General features: G+C 45.3%; 1 protein-coding gene across 1 annotated transcript in view; it reads right to left on the bottom strand.

Moving 5' to 3' along the window:
- Positions 1-9,136: 9,136 nt before the first annotated feature.
- Positions 9,137-19,252, bottom strand: part of LOC142194011 (uncharacterized) — a 33,585-nt gene continuing 23,469 nt past the window's right edge. The window contains exons 3-6 of the mRNA XM_075263039.1: positions 18,739-19,104; positions 12,438-12,788; positions 10,184-10,513; positions 9,137-9,580 (exon numbers count right to left, since the gene is read on the bottom strand). Of these exons, the coding sequence (XP_075119140.1) occupies positions 9,213-9,580; positions 10,184-10,513; positions 12,438-12,788; positions 18,739-19,104 (1,415 nt within the window). The 3' untranslated portion in view covers positions 9,137-9,212. The remainder of the gene's footprint in view (positions 9,581-10,183; positions 10,514-12,437; positions 12,789-18,738; positions 19,105-19,252) is intronic.

Genomic DNA, 19,252 nt, shown 5'->3' on the forward strand with positions numbered 1-19,252 from the left:
TATTTGACTTCATGAAAAAAAAATTATATATATATATATATATATATATATATATATATATATATATATATATATTTACCTATATACAGGGGCAGTCTTGTGACCACCTCAGGCAAATTTTCTGATGATCCGGTGACGTTCTGTTTCCGCATTTCCAGAAACAAATCATCACCAATACTCCCATCATACTTACTTATCTTCAGTCTTCAGCAATGACTACACTGCCTGGCCAAAAAAAAAGTTGCGAGTGTTAATATTTAGTTGAGCCACCATGAGCGTGAATAACAGCACGCATCTGTCTCAGCATGGAGTCTATAATGTTCTGTAGTGTAGACTCAGGGATTTTGATCCAATTCTCGAGTATCAGGGAGCCCAGGTTACGCAGATTTGTTGGGGGTGGTGACAGCGCAGGTTCCTTTCCAGCACATTCCAGTGTTTCGTGTGCTTTTCGTCGCACCTGGACATGACCATCACTCTGGAACAATGTGAAACGTGATTCATCTGACCACATGACCTTTCTCCACTGCTCTAGGGTCCAATCCTTATGGTCTCTTGCAAATGACAGGTGCCGACGTCTGTTGGTCTCTGTCACCAATGGCTTTCGTGTGGCGACACAACTGTTGAGACCCATTCCTTTGAGTTCTCATCGCATTGTTCGCTCCAAAATGTGTCGCTCCGCGAGTTGAACATCTGTGTGAGCTCAAAGGTGGTTTTCCGGTGGTTATTCTTCACCAGTCGCTTTAGGGACCTACGACCTCGAGTTTCGAATATAGTCTTACGCCCACACATTCCACGGTTGGAGGGGGGTTCTCCACCATCTCGCCATGCTCGTATGATACACTGAACAGTTCTCTGTCTGATACCAGTTACTTCGGCTATCTCCTTGGTCGATTTGTTGGCCTGATGCAATCCAATGACTTGCCCCTTCTTGAAGGCACTAACATCTCTTCCTCTGGTAGCTCTTCCGTTGGTAGACATTGCTTCGCACCTCTAATTATGATCTGCACTTGACAGGCTACAGCTCAATTATATATATTCAAGAATATATGCAAATTCCTGTCATGAACAGTTCATAATGTATCAGGGGTGGAACAGTACCTTGTTGCACAACGCAACTTTTTTTTTGGCCAGGCAGTGTATCACTTTCTTCGCTTCTGCCGGCGCCTGCGCAATACAGCTTTATTGTCCGTAGAAGAAGATGCTGGTGGGACCAAAGGAAATGATCTTCAGGACACAGAAGACAGGTAAGTATGATGAAGGGGGGTTGGGGTAGTTGGGGGCTGAGTTAGGTAGGTAGATAGGGCTAGGAGTCCGCGGGCTTGCTAGGGAAACCGGGAGGGGTTGTAAGAGGGGGATCATGGGAGCTGAAGGCTAAGGAAGCATGTAAACAAATGCACAAGATGCCAAGAGCTCCCAGAATAAGCCAAAAATCACTCAAAACACTGATAAAGGTATTTCGGTGCAATTAGTAACCCATGAATAACCCTAAAATGCCTTTTTTTTTTTTTTTTCATTCAAAGTTTTTGTGTCCAGAAAACCCCTTTAAGTTGTTAGAGGTTTGCAAAGTTGCTTACGAAGCCGTGTAACGCAGCATTTTCTCTTGCATCTTATGGGGTTTTCCAGGTTAGTGAACTAGTCAGCTCCTCCGGAATAGCTCATGATGGTGCGGGAGCATGTGACAGTGCAGAGACATACATTACTCGTCGCTCTCAACGTTGTAAAACTGATCAAGATGGTAAAGGGTCCATTTTTCGGCTATTTCAGGTTACAGGTTCATGGTCTTCCCCAGTTCAGTCAGTATGGGAATTCTTACCAATGCAGCACTATTATATTCTATACTATTATATTGACACATAATTCTGGCAGGGCCCTCTCCCATTTTCAATTTACTGCAGTTTTTTTGCAAAGTTTTGAGAACACTGATTATAATTCACACTCCTACCGCATTAGTTCAGAAACCGTGGCGGCTCGGTGATATTTCCCAGAGTCAGTGGTTATGTGGATTGGTCACCATGAGTCCAGGCAATATTGTCTTTATGTCCATCCTCAGTTGCTGTAACGCCATCCTCTTTTTTGTGTTTTCTGTTTGGTCTCCAGGTTGTCGGCTTCGTGGACCCTTTCTTTCAGATTCTGCCATGTGTCTGGATCCTAGGGCACTCCTATATTGACCGGGGAGCTATTGGGATGGATGTTAGGCCCAGCGATAGTCAGGCTTTTCTCGCAAAGATGCATTGCTATGTTGGATAGGAGTGAGGGGCAAGTTATGGAGGGGGTTATTCTCAACTAATCCACCCACTGATGTCCTGGTTATCCATGCAGGGGGTAATGACCTCAGCATGCATGCATCCCAGGAATTAATAAGGGACAAATGTGATATCCTTCTGGTGTGGTCACTGCACCCTGTCATTGTCTTGTCTGAAATTGTTGCTCTAATGTTCTGGTGTCACGTCAGAACAAATGAAACAAAGCCAGGTGCAAGATTAATAACGTATCCCGCTTTTCTGCAAGTAATGAGAGTTGGTTGTCCCTTCTGGCTGGACAGGATTATTCTCCTGGTTCTGATCTGCCCTGTAAGGTAAGTTCTGGTTCGGTTTCAGTTTGTAGAGAATTTATTACCTGTACAGTTACTGGTGGTGACAATTCAGACCGTCAGATTCTGCAAAGTCCATCTGGCCTTGCAGACAAGGCCCTCAATCCTATTGCGCCAGCTGCTCACTGTTTTGCATATTTTGTGTATTCTATAAACCCTCAAATGTACAAGTGAAAAAACTGTAAAAGTCCAAAAGCCACATCAAACAGCATCATGCATTTTAACTATACCATGTGAACGTGCCCTTACAGCTGCCTCTATGAGATACTCTGGCTCAGCACCAGATTACGAATTTCCCGACTTGAAACTGAGTCCCCGCGTGGCGTTACCGTCCCTGCAAAGTGGACACATTGTAGAAAAATCCGTGGTGTAGGAATGCTGTGATTTGTAACTGTTGCTTTCTTGGAAACTGCAGCATGTGCAATTATACAAGTGGAAACGCCAGTGGTTTCCTCTGTGGTTTTTCCCGCAGCACTTTTTCGCTGCCGCCTGCTACATGGGGTCTTAGGCTAAAGGCAATCAGGCTCACCTTTCCCCAGCGCTTGGTTGTGCATTCGCGATCGTGCCAGGGGCTCATTGCAGTCCTGGGCCTCATGTGACCGATTAGTAGAGGTCACCGATTGATCTCAGCAGTCATGTCAGGTGAACGACTTCCAACAAGGCCCCAGCACAAGCCTGAATGAACACTGGCGGACAACGGAGAGTGACAGGCAGGTCATTTTTTTTTCCCTTTACACAAGTTGCTCAAATGTCTAGAGAACCCCTGTAAATAAAGGAGACAAAACAAATTCCAGGACTATGAACATACTCTGATATAGTCATGAACTGCCTCACTATAGGACACCAGACAAACACATCTATCTATCTATCTATCTATCTATCTATCTATCTATCTATCTATCTCCTATTTATCTATCTATCTATCTATCTATCTATCTATCTATCTATCTATCTCCTATCTATCTATCTATCTCCTATCTATCTATCTATCTATCTATCTATCTATCTATCTCCTATCTATCTATCTATCTATCTATCTCCTATCTATCTATCTATCTATCTATCTATCTCCTATCTATCTATCTATCTATCTATCTATCTATCTCCTATCTATCTATCTCCTATCTATCTATCTATCTATCTATCTATCTATCTATCTCCTATCTATCTATCTATCTATCTATCTATCTATCTATCTCCTATCTATCTATCTATCTATCTATCTATCTATCTATCTATCTATCTCCTATCTATCTATCTATCTATCTATCTCCTATCTATCTATCTATCTATCTATCTATCTGCTATCTATCTATCTATTATCTATCTATCTATCTATCTATCTATCTATCTATCTATCTATCTATCTATCTCCTATATCTATCTATCTATCTATCTATCTATCTATCTATCTATCTATCATCTATCTATCTATCTATCTATCTATCTATCTATCTATCTATCTATCTATCTATCTATCTATCTACACACACTGTATATTAGGTTATTTACAAACACAACCATTACTGCCACCTGGTGGTCAGTGAGAACACTGCAGCTGCCCTCTGACGTCATCAGCACTATTACAGGGAAGATGAGGTCACAAGGGTTGTTGTCTGGGTTTCTGGCTGGGTTGGGCAGGTCTTCACCGCACCCTTTATGTGACAAGTTGTCGGTGCTCCTCTCGTGATGTTTCATGTGTCTCTCCATCCATACACGGCTCTGTGGTACTTGTACTCCCGGACAATGTCTGCCATGAAGGGTCCTCCGGGTTAGGTTCTGGATGTAGATGAGGACGGAGCACAGGTTCATGGCGGCTTCAGGATGTCCCGATGTATCCTGCCAGCCGTGTCTGTGTTCTGGTAGTAAATGGGGATCTCTGAGTGGTACGACCTCATAGGACGCCCAATGCACAGGAGCTGCGGCTCCCACTTCAGCTGTGACTGCCTCTGCTTCTCACAAAATGGCGGCTGATGAGAAGGACAGGTCCTGTCAAAAAGCCCGCCAAGCTGATCACGGGCAGCATGCGCAGTAGCACGCGGCTTCTACTACGGCTACTGCGCGTGCGCCCGGGCTATTTTTTTTTTATCAGTGTCCGCGAGCAAGCGCTGGAGGAGGACGGGACCCAAAGACGTCAGAGGAAGAAGAGGCGGGGAAGAAGATGAAGACACACCCAGAATGCCCGCCCAGGGTGCACGTTCCGCAAGTAGAGAACATTCTTTTTTAAGTTATTATTTTAAAACGGGGGGGTGGGTGGGTGTAGTTTAATTTAACTTTTACGGTGCCTGAATAGCCTTTTTAAAGGCTATGCACGCATATGTAGGGCTCTATCTGCAGGATTTTGCTGATAGAGCCCCTTTAAGTTAATTATGTTGGATTCAAGCCTTCTATTTGTATTTGCTATAAGAGAGACCATTTTATTTTTCACTTTTCTGATATTCTATCTTCTGATACATCAATAGGATAATGTCTTCAGTATGAAGGTGACCTTAAAAGAGTTGTCCCATCTCAAGGATCTTATCTATACTGCTAGTTTATGTGGATTCAAATCTTTTCCTAAATACTTTGCTTCAGCAAAACTGCTTTGTTTGGCCGCTATCTGAGATTATTCACTTCATTGTTTACACTGCGTTTCCATAACCACAGACCTGGGGATGATCTTATCTCTCCGGCCAGGACAAGTGACATAGCTCCCTGTTCTCAGGAGGGAGGGGGAGCTGAGTGCTCAGAGTGAGCTGCTATTTCTGAGCTGTTTATCTCCGGCTCTTCCAGCTATCAGGTTGGCTAATTGATTTTTTCGGATAAGGGCTGAGACAGGGAGTCCGTTACCTCTGTATGTAAGCACAGACCTAAAACGGAGTTTATTGCAAGCTGACTCTTGGTCCTGCAGCATGTAAGTTTGTTTTTCTCTCCCACCCTTCTCATTCTCATCACCTATCAAATCCAGCTCTGCTACATCAGCTTCATATTGTGCATCTTCCAGTGATACTGTGCTAATTCATTTACAACCATCCCTCGTTACTGACTGCAATCATGTACTGCTATGAAGAGAGCTAGCAGAGCTGGCTTTGTCTATGGGACTGCCCACCAATTTGCAGAGAAAACCAGGAAGTGAACAGAGCATACAGCCTGCATGTTGGTGAACAGGCGAGTTGGGAAAACCCCTTTAATGTTATGTATTTAAAGTGTGTGTGTGTGCATCAGGTAGATGCTTGGTAGCAGTGCAGGAAACGGACACAGAGGCTGGGTTGCACTCAAGTTTAGTATTTATTCACTTGTGCATAAACTGCCTTTGCAAAGGCACAAATAAACAAAACAAAAGCCTTCTTGGCTGAGAACTAACTATAACAAAAGAAACTGTTACCTGAGTATACAGGAGCCTGTTTGCCAGACTCTCTATCTGGTAACTACACGCAGGTTTCACAGTACCTGGTTTGTGGGTTCAGTTCACACAGGTCAGCTTTGTCAGTGTGGTGCCACTGCTTCTAGCACTAATACACAACCTAATATCAGGCCTTGATTACACAGCTGACCTCCTTGGTGTGGGTCTTTACCATACACCCTTTAGCTGCCTGGCTTCAGCTACATAACCATTTTCAATCAAAAGATGTCTGGACTGTTGTCCCAAACAAGCTCTCTGACCTCTTGTGTCTCCCCATCTCCTCATAGAGTGTACGCTCTTGTACCCAGGCCCTCACTCCTGGGCATCATTTATATCAGAAAACTGGCATAAATGATAAATCTGATGGGGCGCCTGTGACGCCTGTAGCGGTAGGGTGGGTCCCTACAATCAGTTCCACTGATGGGCCCAAGACATCCCATTCCGACACTGTATTGATATCAAATGAAATCAAAAAAAGCTTTATTGGCACGTCCGAATAGATATTTGGCATTGCCAAAGCTAGTAAAGTGTGTGTGTGGGGGGATTTGATCTCGGGTGGGTGAGTGGTGGGGGTGGGGTGGATGGTTTGGGGTATAACAGTCCATGGAGTCTCATCTTCCTCTTCGTTGGTGACCGTTATATGGGGAGGTGGGTCGATGCGGTTGGTTTGGGGTATAACTGTCCGTGGAGTCTCATCTTCCTCTTCGTTGGTGACTGCTATATGGGGAGGTGGGGTGGGGTGGGGCGGGTGTTTTGGGATAAATATAACAGTCCGTGGAGTCTCATCTTCCTCTTATTTGGTGACAGCTGGACACGTATTGGGCAGCGATCTCCACAGTGGCCTCTTCTTCTCCCAGTAGGATGTAGAGTTTCCTCTTCTCGTCTGCAGATATGAAGTCTGGGATGTGGGCAGAGAGTCTTTGGTAGTAGACGGCCCTCACAGCTGAGTATTTGGTGCAGTGTAGCAGGAAGTGGGTCTCGTCTTCTAGGGCCCCCTGGTCACAGTGCTGGCACAGTCTGTTCTCCCGTGGCTTGTACGTCTGCCTGTATCGCCCCGTCTCTATCTCTAGGTTGTGGGCGCTCAGTCTGTACCGGCTCAGGGTCTGTCTGTGCTTGGGGTGGCGTATTCTCTCCAGGTAGGTGGCCATGGTGTAGTCCCTTTGTAGGGATTGGTACACGGTGAGTTTCTTGGAGTTATTTATTTCGTTTCTCCATTCTTCAATGTACCGCTCTCTGCGGTCGCCTTTATTTCGGCCTTGGTTATTGTCTGTTGGTGTTTTTGGTTTGGTGGTTGGCTGTTGTTTGGTTGGTGAGTGTCTGGTTTGCTCAGGTGGCTTAGCCATGCTTGGTGGTGGTAGGAGTCGGGCTTGCTCCCCTGGATGTGTGCCTGGAAAGCTAGCACCCTCTTCTGTATGGTGAGCCATAGGGGGAGTCTGCCTAGCTCTGCCCTGCAGGCCATGTTGGTGGTGTTGCGATGGACATGGAGCAGGTATTTGCAGAACTCCAGGTGGAAGTTCTCTGTTGGGCTGGAATCCCACTTTGACTGGTCTGGGTAGGTGGCTGGGCCCCAAACCTCACTGCCATAGAGAAGGATCGGGGAGATGACAGCATCAAATATCTTCATCCAGACCCTCACCGGTGGTTTGAGGTGGTACAGTTGTCTTCTGATGGCGTAGAAGGTTCTGCAGGCTTTTGCTTTCAGGGTTTCTATTGCTGCTTTGAAGCTTCCTGATTGGCTGAGCTCCAGCCCCAGGTAGGTGTAGCTGTTGGTTTTCTCCAGTGTGGAGCCATTCAGTGTGAATTGTGGGGTGGTGGAGGCTTTATTGTGGCCCTTCTTCTGAAATACCATGACTTTGGTCTTCTTCTGGTTGATGGGTAGGGCCCATGTGGTGCTGAATTTTTCCAGCACTGACAGGCTTTCTTGGAGGTCTTTCTCGGTGGGGGCCAGGAGTAGGAGGTCGTCGGCGTATAGCAGGAACTTCACCTCTCGATTGTTCAGGGTGAGGCCTGGGGCTGGTGAGGCCTCCAGGGCTGTAGCCAGTTCATTGATGTAGATGTTGAAGAGCGTTGGGCTCAGGCTACAGCCTTGTCTGACCCCTCGGGCCTGTTGGAAGTATGCTGTCCTTTTCCCATTCACCTTCACACTGCACTGGTTTCCGGTGTAGGAGCTCTTGATGACGTCGTACGTTCTTCCTCCTATTCCACTCTCTAAGAATTTCAGGAGCAGGCCTGGGTGCCATACTGAATCAAACGCCTTCTTAAAGTCTACGAAGCAGGCGAATATCTTGCCTCTTCTGGTGTTGTGGACGTGCGTCTTGATGAGGCTGTGCAGGGTGTAGATATGGTCTGTGGTGCGGTGGTTTGGCATGAACCCTGCTTGGCTCTTGCTGAGGACCCCGTGTTGTGTGAGGAAGGTGAGGATTCTGTTATTGATGATGCTGTTGAACAGTTTCCCCGGCGTGCTGCTGACGCAGATCCCTCTGTAGTTGTTGGGGTCATATTGGTCCCCATTCTTGTAGATGGGGGTTATGAGGCCTTTGTTCCAGTCTTCGGGGAAGTGTCCAGCATTGAGCACGAGGGTGAATAGCTTTGCCAGTGCCGCGTGTATTGCTGGAGGGCTGTATTTGATCATCTCTGGTAGGATGCCGTCAGGGCCACTGGCCTTTTTGCCTTTCAGCAGGGCAATTCTTTCCTGTATATCTTTTATGGTGATTGGCGAGTCCAGAGGGTTCTGGAAGTCTTTGATGACTTTCTCCATGTCCCTCAGTTTGGTGATTATCTGTTGCTGTTCTGGAGTTAGTTCTTCTTCTGGGATGTTTTTGTAGAGACCTCTGAAGTAGTTGAGCCAGATATTGCCATTTTGGATGTGGAGAGAGTTTTTCTTGGGCTTTGTGCCCATGTGGTGCCAGGTCTCCCAGAATGAGCTGTCCTGGAGGGAGTCCTCTAGTTGCTCTATTTTGTGGGAGAGGTACCTCTGTTTCTTCTCTCTGAGGGTGCCCTTGTATTGCTTGCATAGATTGTTGTAGGCTTCCCTCGACTCTCTGTTGTTGGGGTCTCTGTGTTTCTGGTTGGAGGCTGCCCTTAGAGAACGGCGTAGAGCCTTGCAGTCGCTGTCAAACCATTTGTGAGACTGTTTGTTAGTCGGTCTCTTGGGCTTTGTCTGTTTCAGGCCTGCTAGTTCTGCCGTGGTGTACAGGATGTATATTAAGCTCAAAAAAGTTTGATGGTGGGACAATCCCTTTAAGCTCCTTCCAGTCTCCTCATGAGTGGTGAGTGATGTTTCCTCAGAGATTCCAGGAGATGATCCTTGTCTTCATTTCCCCAGGATTCAACGTAACTGAGGAGCTCCCGCATCTTCTCCTGAGAGGTCTTCAGGCTGCGCACTCTGTCATAGGCCTCACGTATCAGCAGCTTCCTCTGATAGAGATCATCCAGGATCGGATCCACCAAAGTCACCCGTCTGATCAGGTCAACGCGATGTTTGTCCACAAAATGCTCCTTCGACATCTTCGTGCTGCTCCCTCGCTCATATAATTTGTGTATCAGCTGATAGAATTGATATGAGATCGGAGTCATCATATTGAACAGGTCTTCAACAATCTTGTGAGCTGTAATAAGAACATAGAACATGTGAGATTTTCTATCATACGTGTTTTTTATAAGCAGCCTTTATCTATCTGTATGTGCAGACATCGGTCAGGATGGAGTTGTGCACCAGTCACCTGTAAACCTTCCACAATGATCTACAAGAGAATCTCAATAAATTAGATCATCCAAAAGTTTTTTTTAGTAATTGAGTCATTACAAACAGAGGTAACTTTTTCAAGTGTTTCTTTCTGTTCATGTTGAGGATTATTTGTTACAGCCAAGGAAAACCCAAAAGTCATTATCTCAGAAAATTAGAATAATTAACCCAAAACAGCTGCAAAGATTTCCTGAGCGTCTTTAAAGGTTCCTTAGGCTAAGGCCCCACGGGCCGTATCCGCATCACTAAAGTGCGGTGGGAAGAACCATCACTGATAGGACCTCCCCCAGACTCAATAACTCCTAAGCATAAAAACGACACAAATACATGTCAAGTTATACTGAATCTCTTGCCATAAAAGTATAAGTCAATCTGCTCGGCTCCTCCTGCTCTATAAGATACTGCCTGCTATTGCATTTTCATGGTGACCGGTTCTCTTTAATGGTGGGACAGTCCCTTTACGTACCTTCCAGAGACATGATGAGCAGCGGATTATGTCTTCTCAGAGATTCCAGGAGCTGATCCTTGTCCCGCATCTTCTCCTGAGAGGTCTTCAGGCTGCGCAGTCTGTTATAGGCCTCACGTATCAGCAGCTTCCTCTGATAGAGATCATCCAGGATCGGATCCACCAGAGTCACCCGTCTCATCAGGTCAACCAGATGTCTGTCCACAAAATGCTCTTTTGAGGTCTTCGTGCTCCTTGCTTGCTCATATACTTCGTACATCAGCATGCTTCTCTCAAAGTGATTCCACAAGACCAGATTCATCAGATGTAAAGAGTATTCAAAATTGTCAACTGTAATAAGAACATACAACACGTGAGATTTTCTATCATACGTGTTTTTTATAAGTAACATCAATTTATCTGTATGTGCAGACATCGTTCATGATGGAGTTGTGCACAAGTCACCTGTAAATCCTCCACAAAGATCTGTATATACAGTTCTGTGTAAATGTTTTAGGCAGGTGTGAAAAAATGCTTCAAAGTAACGGACAGTCACTAGTACAGGGAGTGAAGGGGACGTTGTAATAACATAGTCGGTTATTTTATACAGCTCTGCTGTCCGTCTGTCTCCCGCTCTACACTGTGGTCCCCACTGATGTGCCGTCTCCTCTTGGGGTCCTGACTGAATCCATCCCTGGCTGCAGCACAATACAGCAGAGGGGGAGTCAGGGTGGAAAAATACTTGGTACCCCACACACTGTTAGCTACATAAATTTAAAGGGATTCAATCATTAAAATTCAATTTTTTCTCCCTAACACATAGGAATGCCCTTTCTCTCCCCAATGCTGCAAGAAATCTCCTGCATCACCTCCATCTTCGCCTGGAATAGCCTCTCGCTGCGTCTTCTTCGGACACTGGCTTTGAACATCCAGGCATGTGCAGTCGGCTCTGTCGTCGGGTCTCGGGCAGAGCTGACTGCGCATTCCTGCGGCCATTTTCCTGTAGCAAATTACACAGTAAACTGGTGTAAGCGGCCATTTTCTTGTGGTTGCTTACATAGTAAGCTGGGGTAAGCGGCCACAAAAAAATGGCCGCGGGCATGTGCAGTTGGCTCTGCCCGAGGCCTGATGGAAGAGCCGACTGCTCATGCGTAGAAGTTTGACTCCCAGTGCCAGAAGAAGACGTGCTGGAGATTTCTCTTGCAGCATTGGGGACGCCCCCAGTGCTGCGAGATAACTCATTTGCATACCAAAGAAAACCGGGATTTCTACCGAACGACAGTGCGGAGAAGACAACTAAAGGTAGGAGAAGAATGGAGGATTATATACTGTAGATATTCTGTTTTCCCTTAGCCCAAACAGCAGCACAAGATGGAGTAGTCCTGCCCCTGTGTACTGTTAGGACAGATGGAAGTTTAATTAGCTAACAAGCTTTTCCCCCCCTATAAGAGGCCAGAGAGACCTCCTTCCCCCTCGTGTTAGTCAAAAAGTATAAAAATACATAGGCAATATAAACATACATCAATCACCATCAATACAGGGAGGGAGCCTTGTGCTGCTGTTTGGGCTAAGGGAAAACAGATTATCTATATAATCCTCCATTCTCCCTATGCCCAACAGCAGCACAAGATGGGGAATTAACAAGTAGATATCCCCTTAGGGATACAGCAGAGGCACGGTGATATGGTAGCCACTTAGGTCCTGAGCAACTCTCATGGTTAAAAACTTGATATGTTGGAAAAGGGTTAAAGTATATTACAATTTTTTTACTGTCACCTGTAGTATTGATTTGTGACATAAATAAAAATGGTAAATCTTTAAAGGGAACCTGTCACCATGAAAATGCAGTTTAATCTGCAGGCGGCAAGTTATAGAGCAGGGGGAGCTGAGCAGATTGATGTGTAGTATTATGGGGGAGGATTCAGTATAACTTCTATCACAACAATGACATTTATCCATCTATTTGTCTGTTCTTTCTATGCTTAGAAGGTGTAATGGAGTCCAGGGGGCGGTGCTAACAGTGACTGACAGCTTTCTCTGTATGCCCGGTCACAGATGGAAGGCTGTCAGTCACTGATAGGACCTCCCCTAGACTCGATAACTCCTAAGCATAAAAACAACACAAATACATGTCAAGTTATATTGAACCTTTTTGCCATAAAACTATAAATCCATCTGCTCTGCTCCTCCTGCTCTATAATATACTACCTGCTGATAGCATTGCACTTTCGTGGTGACGGGTTCTCTTTAATGGCAGGACAGTCCCTTTAACTACCTTCCAGAGTGTTGATGAGCAGCGGATTATGTCTTCTCAGAGATTCCAGGAACTGATCCTTGTCTTCATTTCCCCAGGATTCAACATAACTGAGGAGCTCCCGCATCTTCTCCTGAGAGGTCTTCAGGCTGCGCACTCTGTCATAGGCCTCACGTATCAGCAGCTTCCTCTGATAGAGATCATCCAGGATCGGATCCACCAAAGTCACCCGTCTGATCAGGTCAACGCGATGTCCGTCCACAAAATGCTCCTTCGACATCTTCGTGCTGCTCCTTTGCTCATATAATTTGTGTATTATCTGATAGAAATTATATGAGATCATATTGAACAGGTCTTCAACAGTGTCATCAACTGTAATAAGAACAAACAACATGTGAGATTTTCTATCATACGTGTTTTCTATAAGCAGCCTCCATCTATCTGTATGTGCAGACATTGGTCAGGATGGAGTTGTGCACCAGTCACCTGTAAACCTTCCACAATGATCTACAAGAGAATCTCAATAAATTAGATCATCAAAAAGTTTTTTTTTTTTTTTAGTAATTTGATTGAAAAAGTGAAACACACATATTACATTGAGCATACCTCCCAACTTTTGAAGAACCGAAAGAGGGACAAAATGTGCGGTGCGCATGTGTGCCCCCAGTTTCATGTCCCCCCTCCATCTCTGCCCCCAGATTCATGTCCCCCCATCTCTGCCCCCAGATTCATGTCCCCCATCTCTGCCCCCAGATTCATGTCCCCCCATCTTTGCCCCAGAATCATGTCCCCCCATCTCTGCCCCCAGATTCATGTCCCCCCATCTCTGCCCCAGATTCATGTCCCCTCCATCTCTGCCCCCAGATTCATGTCCCCACATCTCTGCCCCCAGATTCATGTCCCCCATCTCTGCCCCCAGATTCATGCCCCCCCATCTCTGCCCCAGAATCATGTCCCCCCATCTCTGCCCCCAGATTCATGTCCCCCCATCTCTGCCCCAGATTCATGTCCCCTCCATCTTTGCCCCCAGATTCATGTCCCCCATCTCTGCCCCCAGATTCATGTCCCCCCATCTCTGCCCCAGAATCATGTCCCCCCATCTCTGCCCCCGATTCATGTCCCCCCATCTCTGTCCCCAGATTCATGTCCCCTCCATCTCTGCCCCCAGATTCATGTCCCCTCCATCTCTGCCCCCAGATTCACGTCCCCCATCTCTTCCTCCAGATTCACGCCCCTCCATCTCTGCCCCCAGATTAATGTCCCCCATCTCTTCCCCCAGATTCATGTCCCCCCATGTCTGCCCCCAGATTCATGTCCTCTCCATCTCTGCCTCCAGATTCATGCCCCTCCATCTCTGCCCCCAGATTCATGTCCCCCCATCTCTGCCCCCAGATTCATGTCCCCCATCTCTGCCCCCAGATTCATGTCCCCCCATCTCTGCCCCAGAATCATGTCCCCCCATCTCTGCCCTCAGATTCATGATCTCCCATCTCTGCCCCCAGATTCATGTCCCCTCCATCTCTGCCCCCAGATTCATGTCCCCTCCATCTCTGCCCCCAGATTCATGTCCCCTCCATCTCTGCCCCCAGATTCATGTCCCCTCCATCTCTGCCCCCAGATTCATGTCTCCTCCATCTTTGCCCCCAGATTCATGTGCCCTCCGTCTCTGCCCCCAGATTCATGTCCCCTCCATCTCTGCCCCTAGATTCATGTCCCCCCATCTCTGCCCCCAGATTCATGTCCCCCCCATCTCTGCCCCCAGATTCATGTCCCCCCATCTCTGCCCCCAGATTCATGTCCCCATATCTCTGCCCCCGATTCATGTCCCCCCCCATCTCTGTCCCCAGATTCATGTCCCCTCCATCTCTGCCCCCAGATTCATGTCCACTCCATCTCTGCCCCCAGATTCATGTCCCCCATCTCTGCCTCCAGATTCATGCCACCCCATCTCTGCCCCCAGATTCATGTCCCCCATCTCTTCCCCCAGATTCATGTCCCCCATCTCTTCCCCCAGATTCATGTCCCCCCATGTCTGCCCCCAGATTCATGTCCTCTCCATCTCTGCCCCCAGGTTCATGTCCCCACATCTCTGCCCCCAGTGTCATGCCGTCCTCTCCTTCATCTGCCCCCAGTTTCACGTTCCACCTCCACATTAAACTTACCTTCTCCTCGTTCCCCCGCTGCTCTCTGCGCGCCTCTCTCTCTCACTGGCACACAGTTGTAGACGCGATGTGACGTCATCACATCACGTCTACAAGCCAGTAGCCGGCGGCGGCCGGCGGCTTGCTTCAGCCGCGTATGTGTTCAACTCAGATCTGCGTCCTCTGGACGAGGATCTGAGTTGAAATCGGGGCATACCTCCCTCCAACCGGGACCGCGGGACATGTCACCGGAATCGTGAATGTGCCGCGGAAAACGGGACGGTTGGGAGGTATGCATTGAGTCATTATAAGCAGAGAGAACTTGTTCAAGTGTTTCTTTCTGATAATGTTGAGGATTATTTGTTACAGCCAAGGAAAACCCAAAAGTCATTATCTCAGAAAATTAGAATAATTAACCCAAAAACAGCCACAAAGACTTCCTGAGTGTTTATAAAGGTCCCTTAGTCTGGTTCAGTAGGTGACACAATCATGGGGAAGACTGCTGACGTGACAGATGTCCACAAAGCCGTCACTGACACTCCACAAGGAGGAGAAGCCACAAAAAGTCATTACTAAAGAAGCGGCTGTTCACACAGCGCTGTATCCAAGTATAGTAATGGAAAGTTGAGTTAATACACAGGTACCTACTGGGCCTATTACTCTGCCTATTAATGTCAGGGATTTGGGGTTATTAATTTAGTTTTAGTAACTCCATGTGCCTCACATTAATAGCAGTTAACCCCATCATGTCCCTCATATTAACCTCTGTGTCCCCCATATAAGGGTTACTAATATGTGAGACATATGAGGGTACTAATGAAGGGCCTTAATTATAAAGATACCTAATTATTACCTCCATATGTCCCACATATCAGTAACTCTTAAGGCACACAGGGGGTTAATGTGAGGGACATGATGGGGTTAACTGCTATTACTATGAGGCACATGGAGTTACTGAGCTGTAATGTACATGACCAGACTTTATATCTGTAATGGTGGATTTCCTCCCCTAGGCTTATACTCGAGTCAATTTGTGGTAAAATTAGGGGCCTCGGCTTATATTCGGGTCGGCTTATACTCGAGTATATACGGTAATATAATATAATATGAATTAATATCTTTTTGATGATATTCTAATTATTGAGATGCACTTGTATATGTTATATATATATATATATATATATATATATATATATATTTGTTTATTCTTATGTGTAATCTGGAGGGGGGTGAGGTTAATTTTTGTTTCTTTTTTTATTTTGTGTATATATATATATATATATATATATATTACTTTTAAACTCCTATACTTCTATTACAGGCTGCTTGGCCTTCAATAGGCTCCAAACTGTCTAGGCAATGGATCACCGCCCCCAGATCTCATTACAAAGGATCGAGACCCTAGCCAAAATGGTGGTGCCATTGGCATCTATAGGGCTAGTGCTCACAATCAGTGTAGGCACTGATTACAGAATTGCTGCAGAGTCTGACCTGCAAAATACAGCAGAGGCACGGTGACTATGGTAGCCACGTAGGTCCTGAGCAGCTGTCATGTTTAACCCCTTCAGGATCAGGCCTAAATGTGCCTTAAGGACCAGGCCTAATTTTTCAAAACTGACATGTGTCACTTTATATGGCAATAACGCTTTAACTTACATAAGCGATTTTGAGATTTGTTTTCTCGTGGCACATTATACTTCATGTTAGTGGAAAACACAAATATTTTTGTGTTTATTTATAAAAAAAAAAAAATAGGAAATTTGATAGAAATTTGGAAAAAATGGCAATTTTCAAAACGGATTGGCCATTTTGGTGCCCAATACGTTGCACCCACTTTGTGTCATCAGAGACATGCACTCCTAAAACTATTAAGTGGGTTATCCCGGGTACAAAAAAATTATATATGTGGGTGTAAACTGCTGTTTGGGTACAAAGTAGGGCTCAGAAGGGAAGGAGGACTGCGCTTTTTAGTTTTCGGATAAAGATTTAACGGGACTTTCTGGGCACCATGTAGTTTTTACAGATCCTGCAGGTGTCAGTAAATTGGAATTCCCCAAAAAGTGACCACATTCTGTCGGGGCAATTTTAGGGTATCTTCAAATGTCCGAAAGCACATAGGGCTCCTTCACATCTGCGCCCTGTTATGTGCGAAAACGGCAGTGTATGCCCACATGTCTGACACTGATGTACCCAGGATAATGTACTTAATGCCATATGTGGGTATAAACTGCTGTTTGGGCACATAAGGGAACAGAAGGGAAGGAGCGCGATGAGGCTTTTGGAGAGCAGATTAAGGGTTTGGTATCTGGACGCCATGTCATGTTTGTCATGAGCCTGTAAGGTACCAGAAAAGTGGAATTCCCAAAGAGTGACATTTTGAAAACTGCACCCCTCAAAGAATTTATCGGGTAGTATAGTGAGTATTAGTATCCCAGACGTCACTGCACAGCGGACGGTGAAGAGGGAATATATAAGCAGTGCGGAGGAAATTGCAAACACCAAATTCCCTACTATGTCCCAGTAACTCCTATAAACAGGAAGGGGGGGGTCACTTCTGATATATTTTCCTTCTAAATCTGGGGTTCCCCCGATATACCACTTATATATTCGCTTCCTGCCGCAGCCAATTGTGTTCTAATGATTTAGTGATTTTTGGGGGTTTTTTTGTCTTCATATTGCTAGATGTTATATTTTTCTTAATTTTCTGGTGATGTGGCCATATAAGGTTTTGTTTTTTGCAAGATGAGATATATTTTGTAATGACACCATTTTTGCGTGCCTACAACTTATAGAATACATTTTATTAACTCTTTCTTGGTGGATTAAAAACCCCCCAGAAATTCTGGCATTGCTTTTTACCTTTTAATTTTTTTTGCCATGCAGCGTACAGTATAAGTAACATGTGACCTTTATTCTGCGGGTCGGTACAGTTACAGCGATACTTCATTTATATTATTTTTTTATGCGTTAGTAATTCTGCAGAAGAAAAACACATTTGGTGACATAAATCAATGTTTTTTGCATCGCCATCTTCCGAGATGTGTAACGTTTTTATTTTTCTGTTTTCAAAGTTGGTTGAGGGCTTATTTTTTGCGGGACAACCTGTGCTTTTCATTAGTACTGTTTTGGGGGTATATATGAATTTTTGATCACTTTTACAGCATTTTTTTGTAAGGCAAAATGTGCAAAAACCTTTATTTCTGGTGTTTTTTTCCGTTTTTTTTTCTTCCTGTCGTTCACCATGAAGGTTAAATATTGTTTCAGTTCTATTGTACAGGTTGTTACAGAAGCGGTGATACCAAACATGTATTTTTTTTTTATTAATATTTAGTGTTTTTTTTTTTTTTATATAATGCATTTTTTATAAGAAAACTGAATTTTTGGGGCTTTATAACTATATAATTTTTTTTCACACATTTTATTATTATTATGATTATTATTATTACTATTTATTTAACATTCTTTCTTTGTCCGATAAGGACACTAGAACCAGCAATCAGAGAGGATTGTTGGTTCTATACTAGACTCGCAGTACTATACACTTGTACGCATAGGCTCACTTCCTCCATTGCAAGGTAAGATCAACAGGTAACAGGAGGTCTTAGCAGCCTGGGGTCACTGGCCAGACCCTAGGCTGCAAATTCTAGCTGTTGGTACCCCCCATCTCGCTGTGGGAGGGTGTGTGTGTGTGTGTGTGTGTGTGCTGGCAGCAACAGACAGAACTCATTGGATGCCGCTGTCATGTTTGACAGAGACATCCAAGGGGTTAAATCCCCCAATCGGAGCAGAGCTCGGATGGGGGGTTAAGGAGCAGAATGTTAGCTGTAAGTTACAGCTAACACCCACTCCTGATGCCGCCGGCAGCATTCATTGTCACTGACAAACCCTTAAGATGCTGCAATCTCTATTGATCATATCATCTTACTAGTTAAACAGTGGGGATCGGTGTAATAACGGTCCCCGCTGTTGCAGCGGGAGCCTGACTGTCGGATACAGCCGGGCTCACATGGTGATCGCATGGGCTCTGAGACTGTGCGATCTCTCTCACGTACATGTACATGAGAATGCGTGAAGGGGTTAAAGACTCGATATGTTGGGAAAGGGTTAAAGTATATTACAAATTTTTTTACTGTCACCTGGTGACAGGTTCTCTTTAATGGTGGGACAGTCCCTTTAATTACCTAGCAGATTAATGATGAGCAGCGGATTATGTCTTGTCAGTGATTCCAGGAGATGATCCTTGTCCTCATTTCCCCAGGATTGAGAGTAATTGAGGAGCTCCCGCATCTTCTCCTGAGAGGTCTTCAGGCTGCGCACTCTGTCATAGGCCTCACGTATCAGCAGCTTCCTCTGATAGAGATCATCCAGGATCGGATCCACCAGAGTCACCCCTCTGATCAGGTCAAGGCGATGTCTGTCCACAAAATGCTCTTTTGAGGTCTTCGTGCTCCTTGCTCGCTCATATACTTCGTACATCAGCTTGCTTCTCTCATAGAGATTCCACAAGGCCAGACTCATCAGATGGCAAAAGTATTTAAAATCGTCATCTGTAATAAGAACATACAATATGTGAGATTTTCTATCATACGTGTTTTCTATAAGTAACATCCATTTATCTGTATGTGCAGACATCGTTCATGATGGAGTTGTGCACAAGTCACCTGTAAATCCTCCACAAAGATCTGTATATACAGT

This window comes from Leptodactylus fuscus, chromosome 2, assembly GCF_031893055.1.
Source record: "Leptodactylus fuscus isolate aLepFus1 chromosome 2, aLepFus1.hap2, whole genome shotgun sequence".
NCBI classification, from domain to species: Eukaryota; Metazoa; Chordata; class Amphibia; order Anura; family Leptodactylidae; genus Leptodactylus; species Leptodactylus fuscus.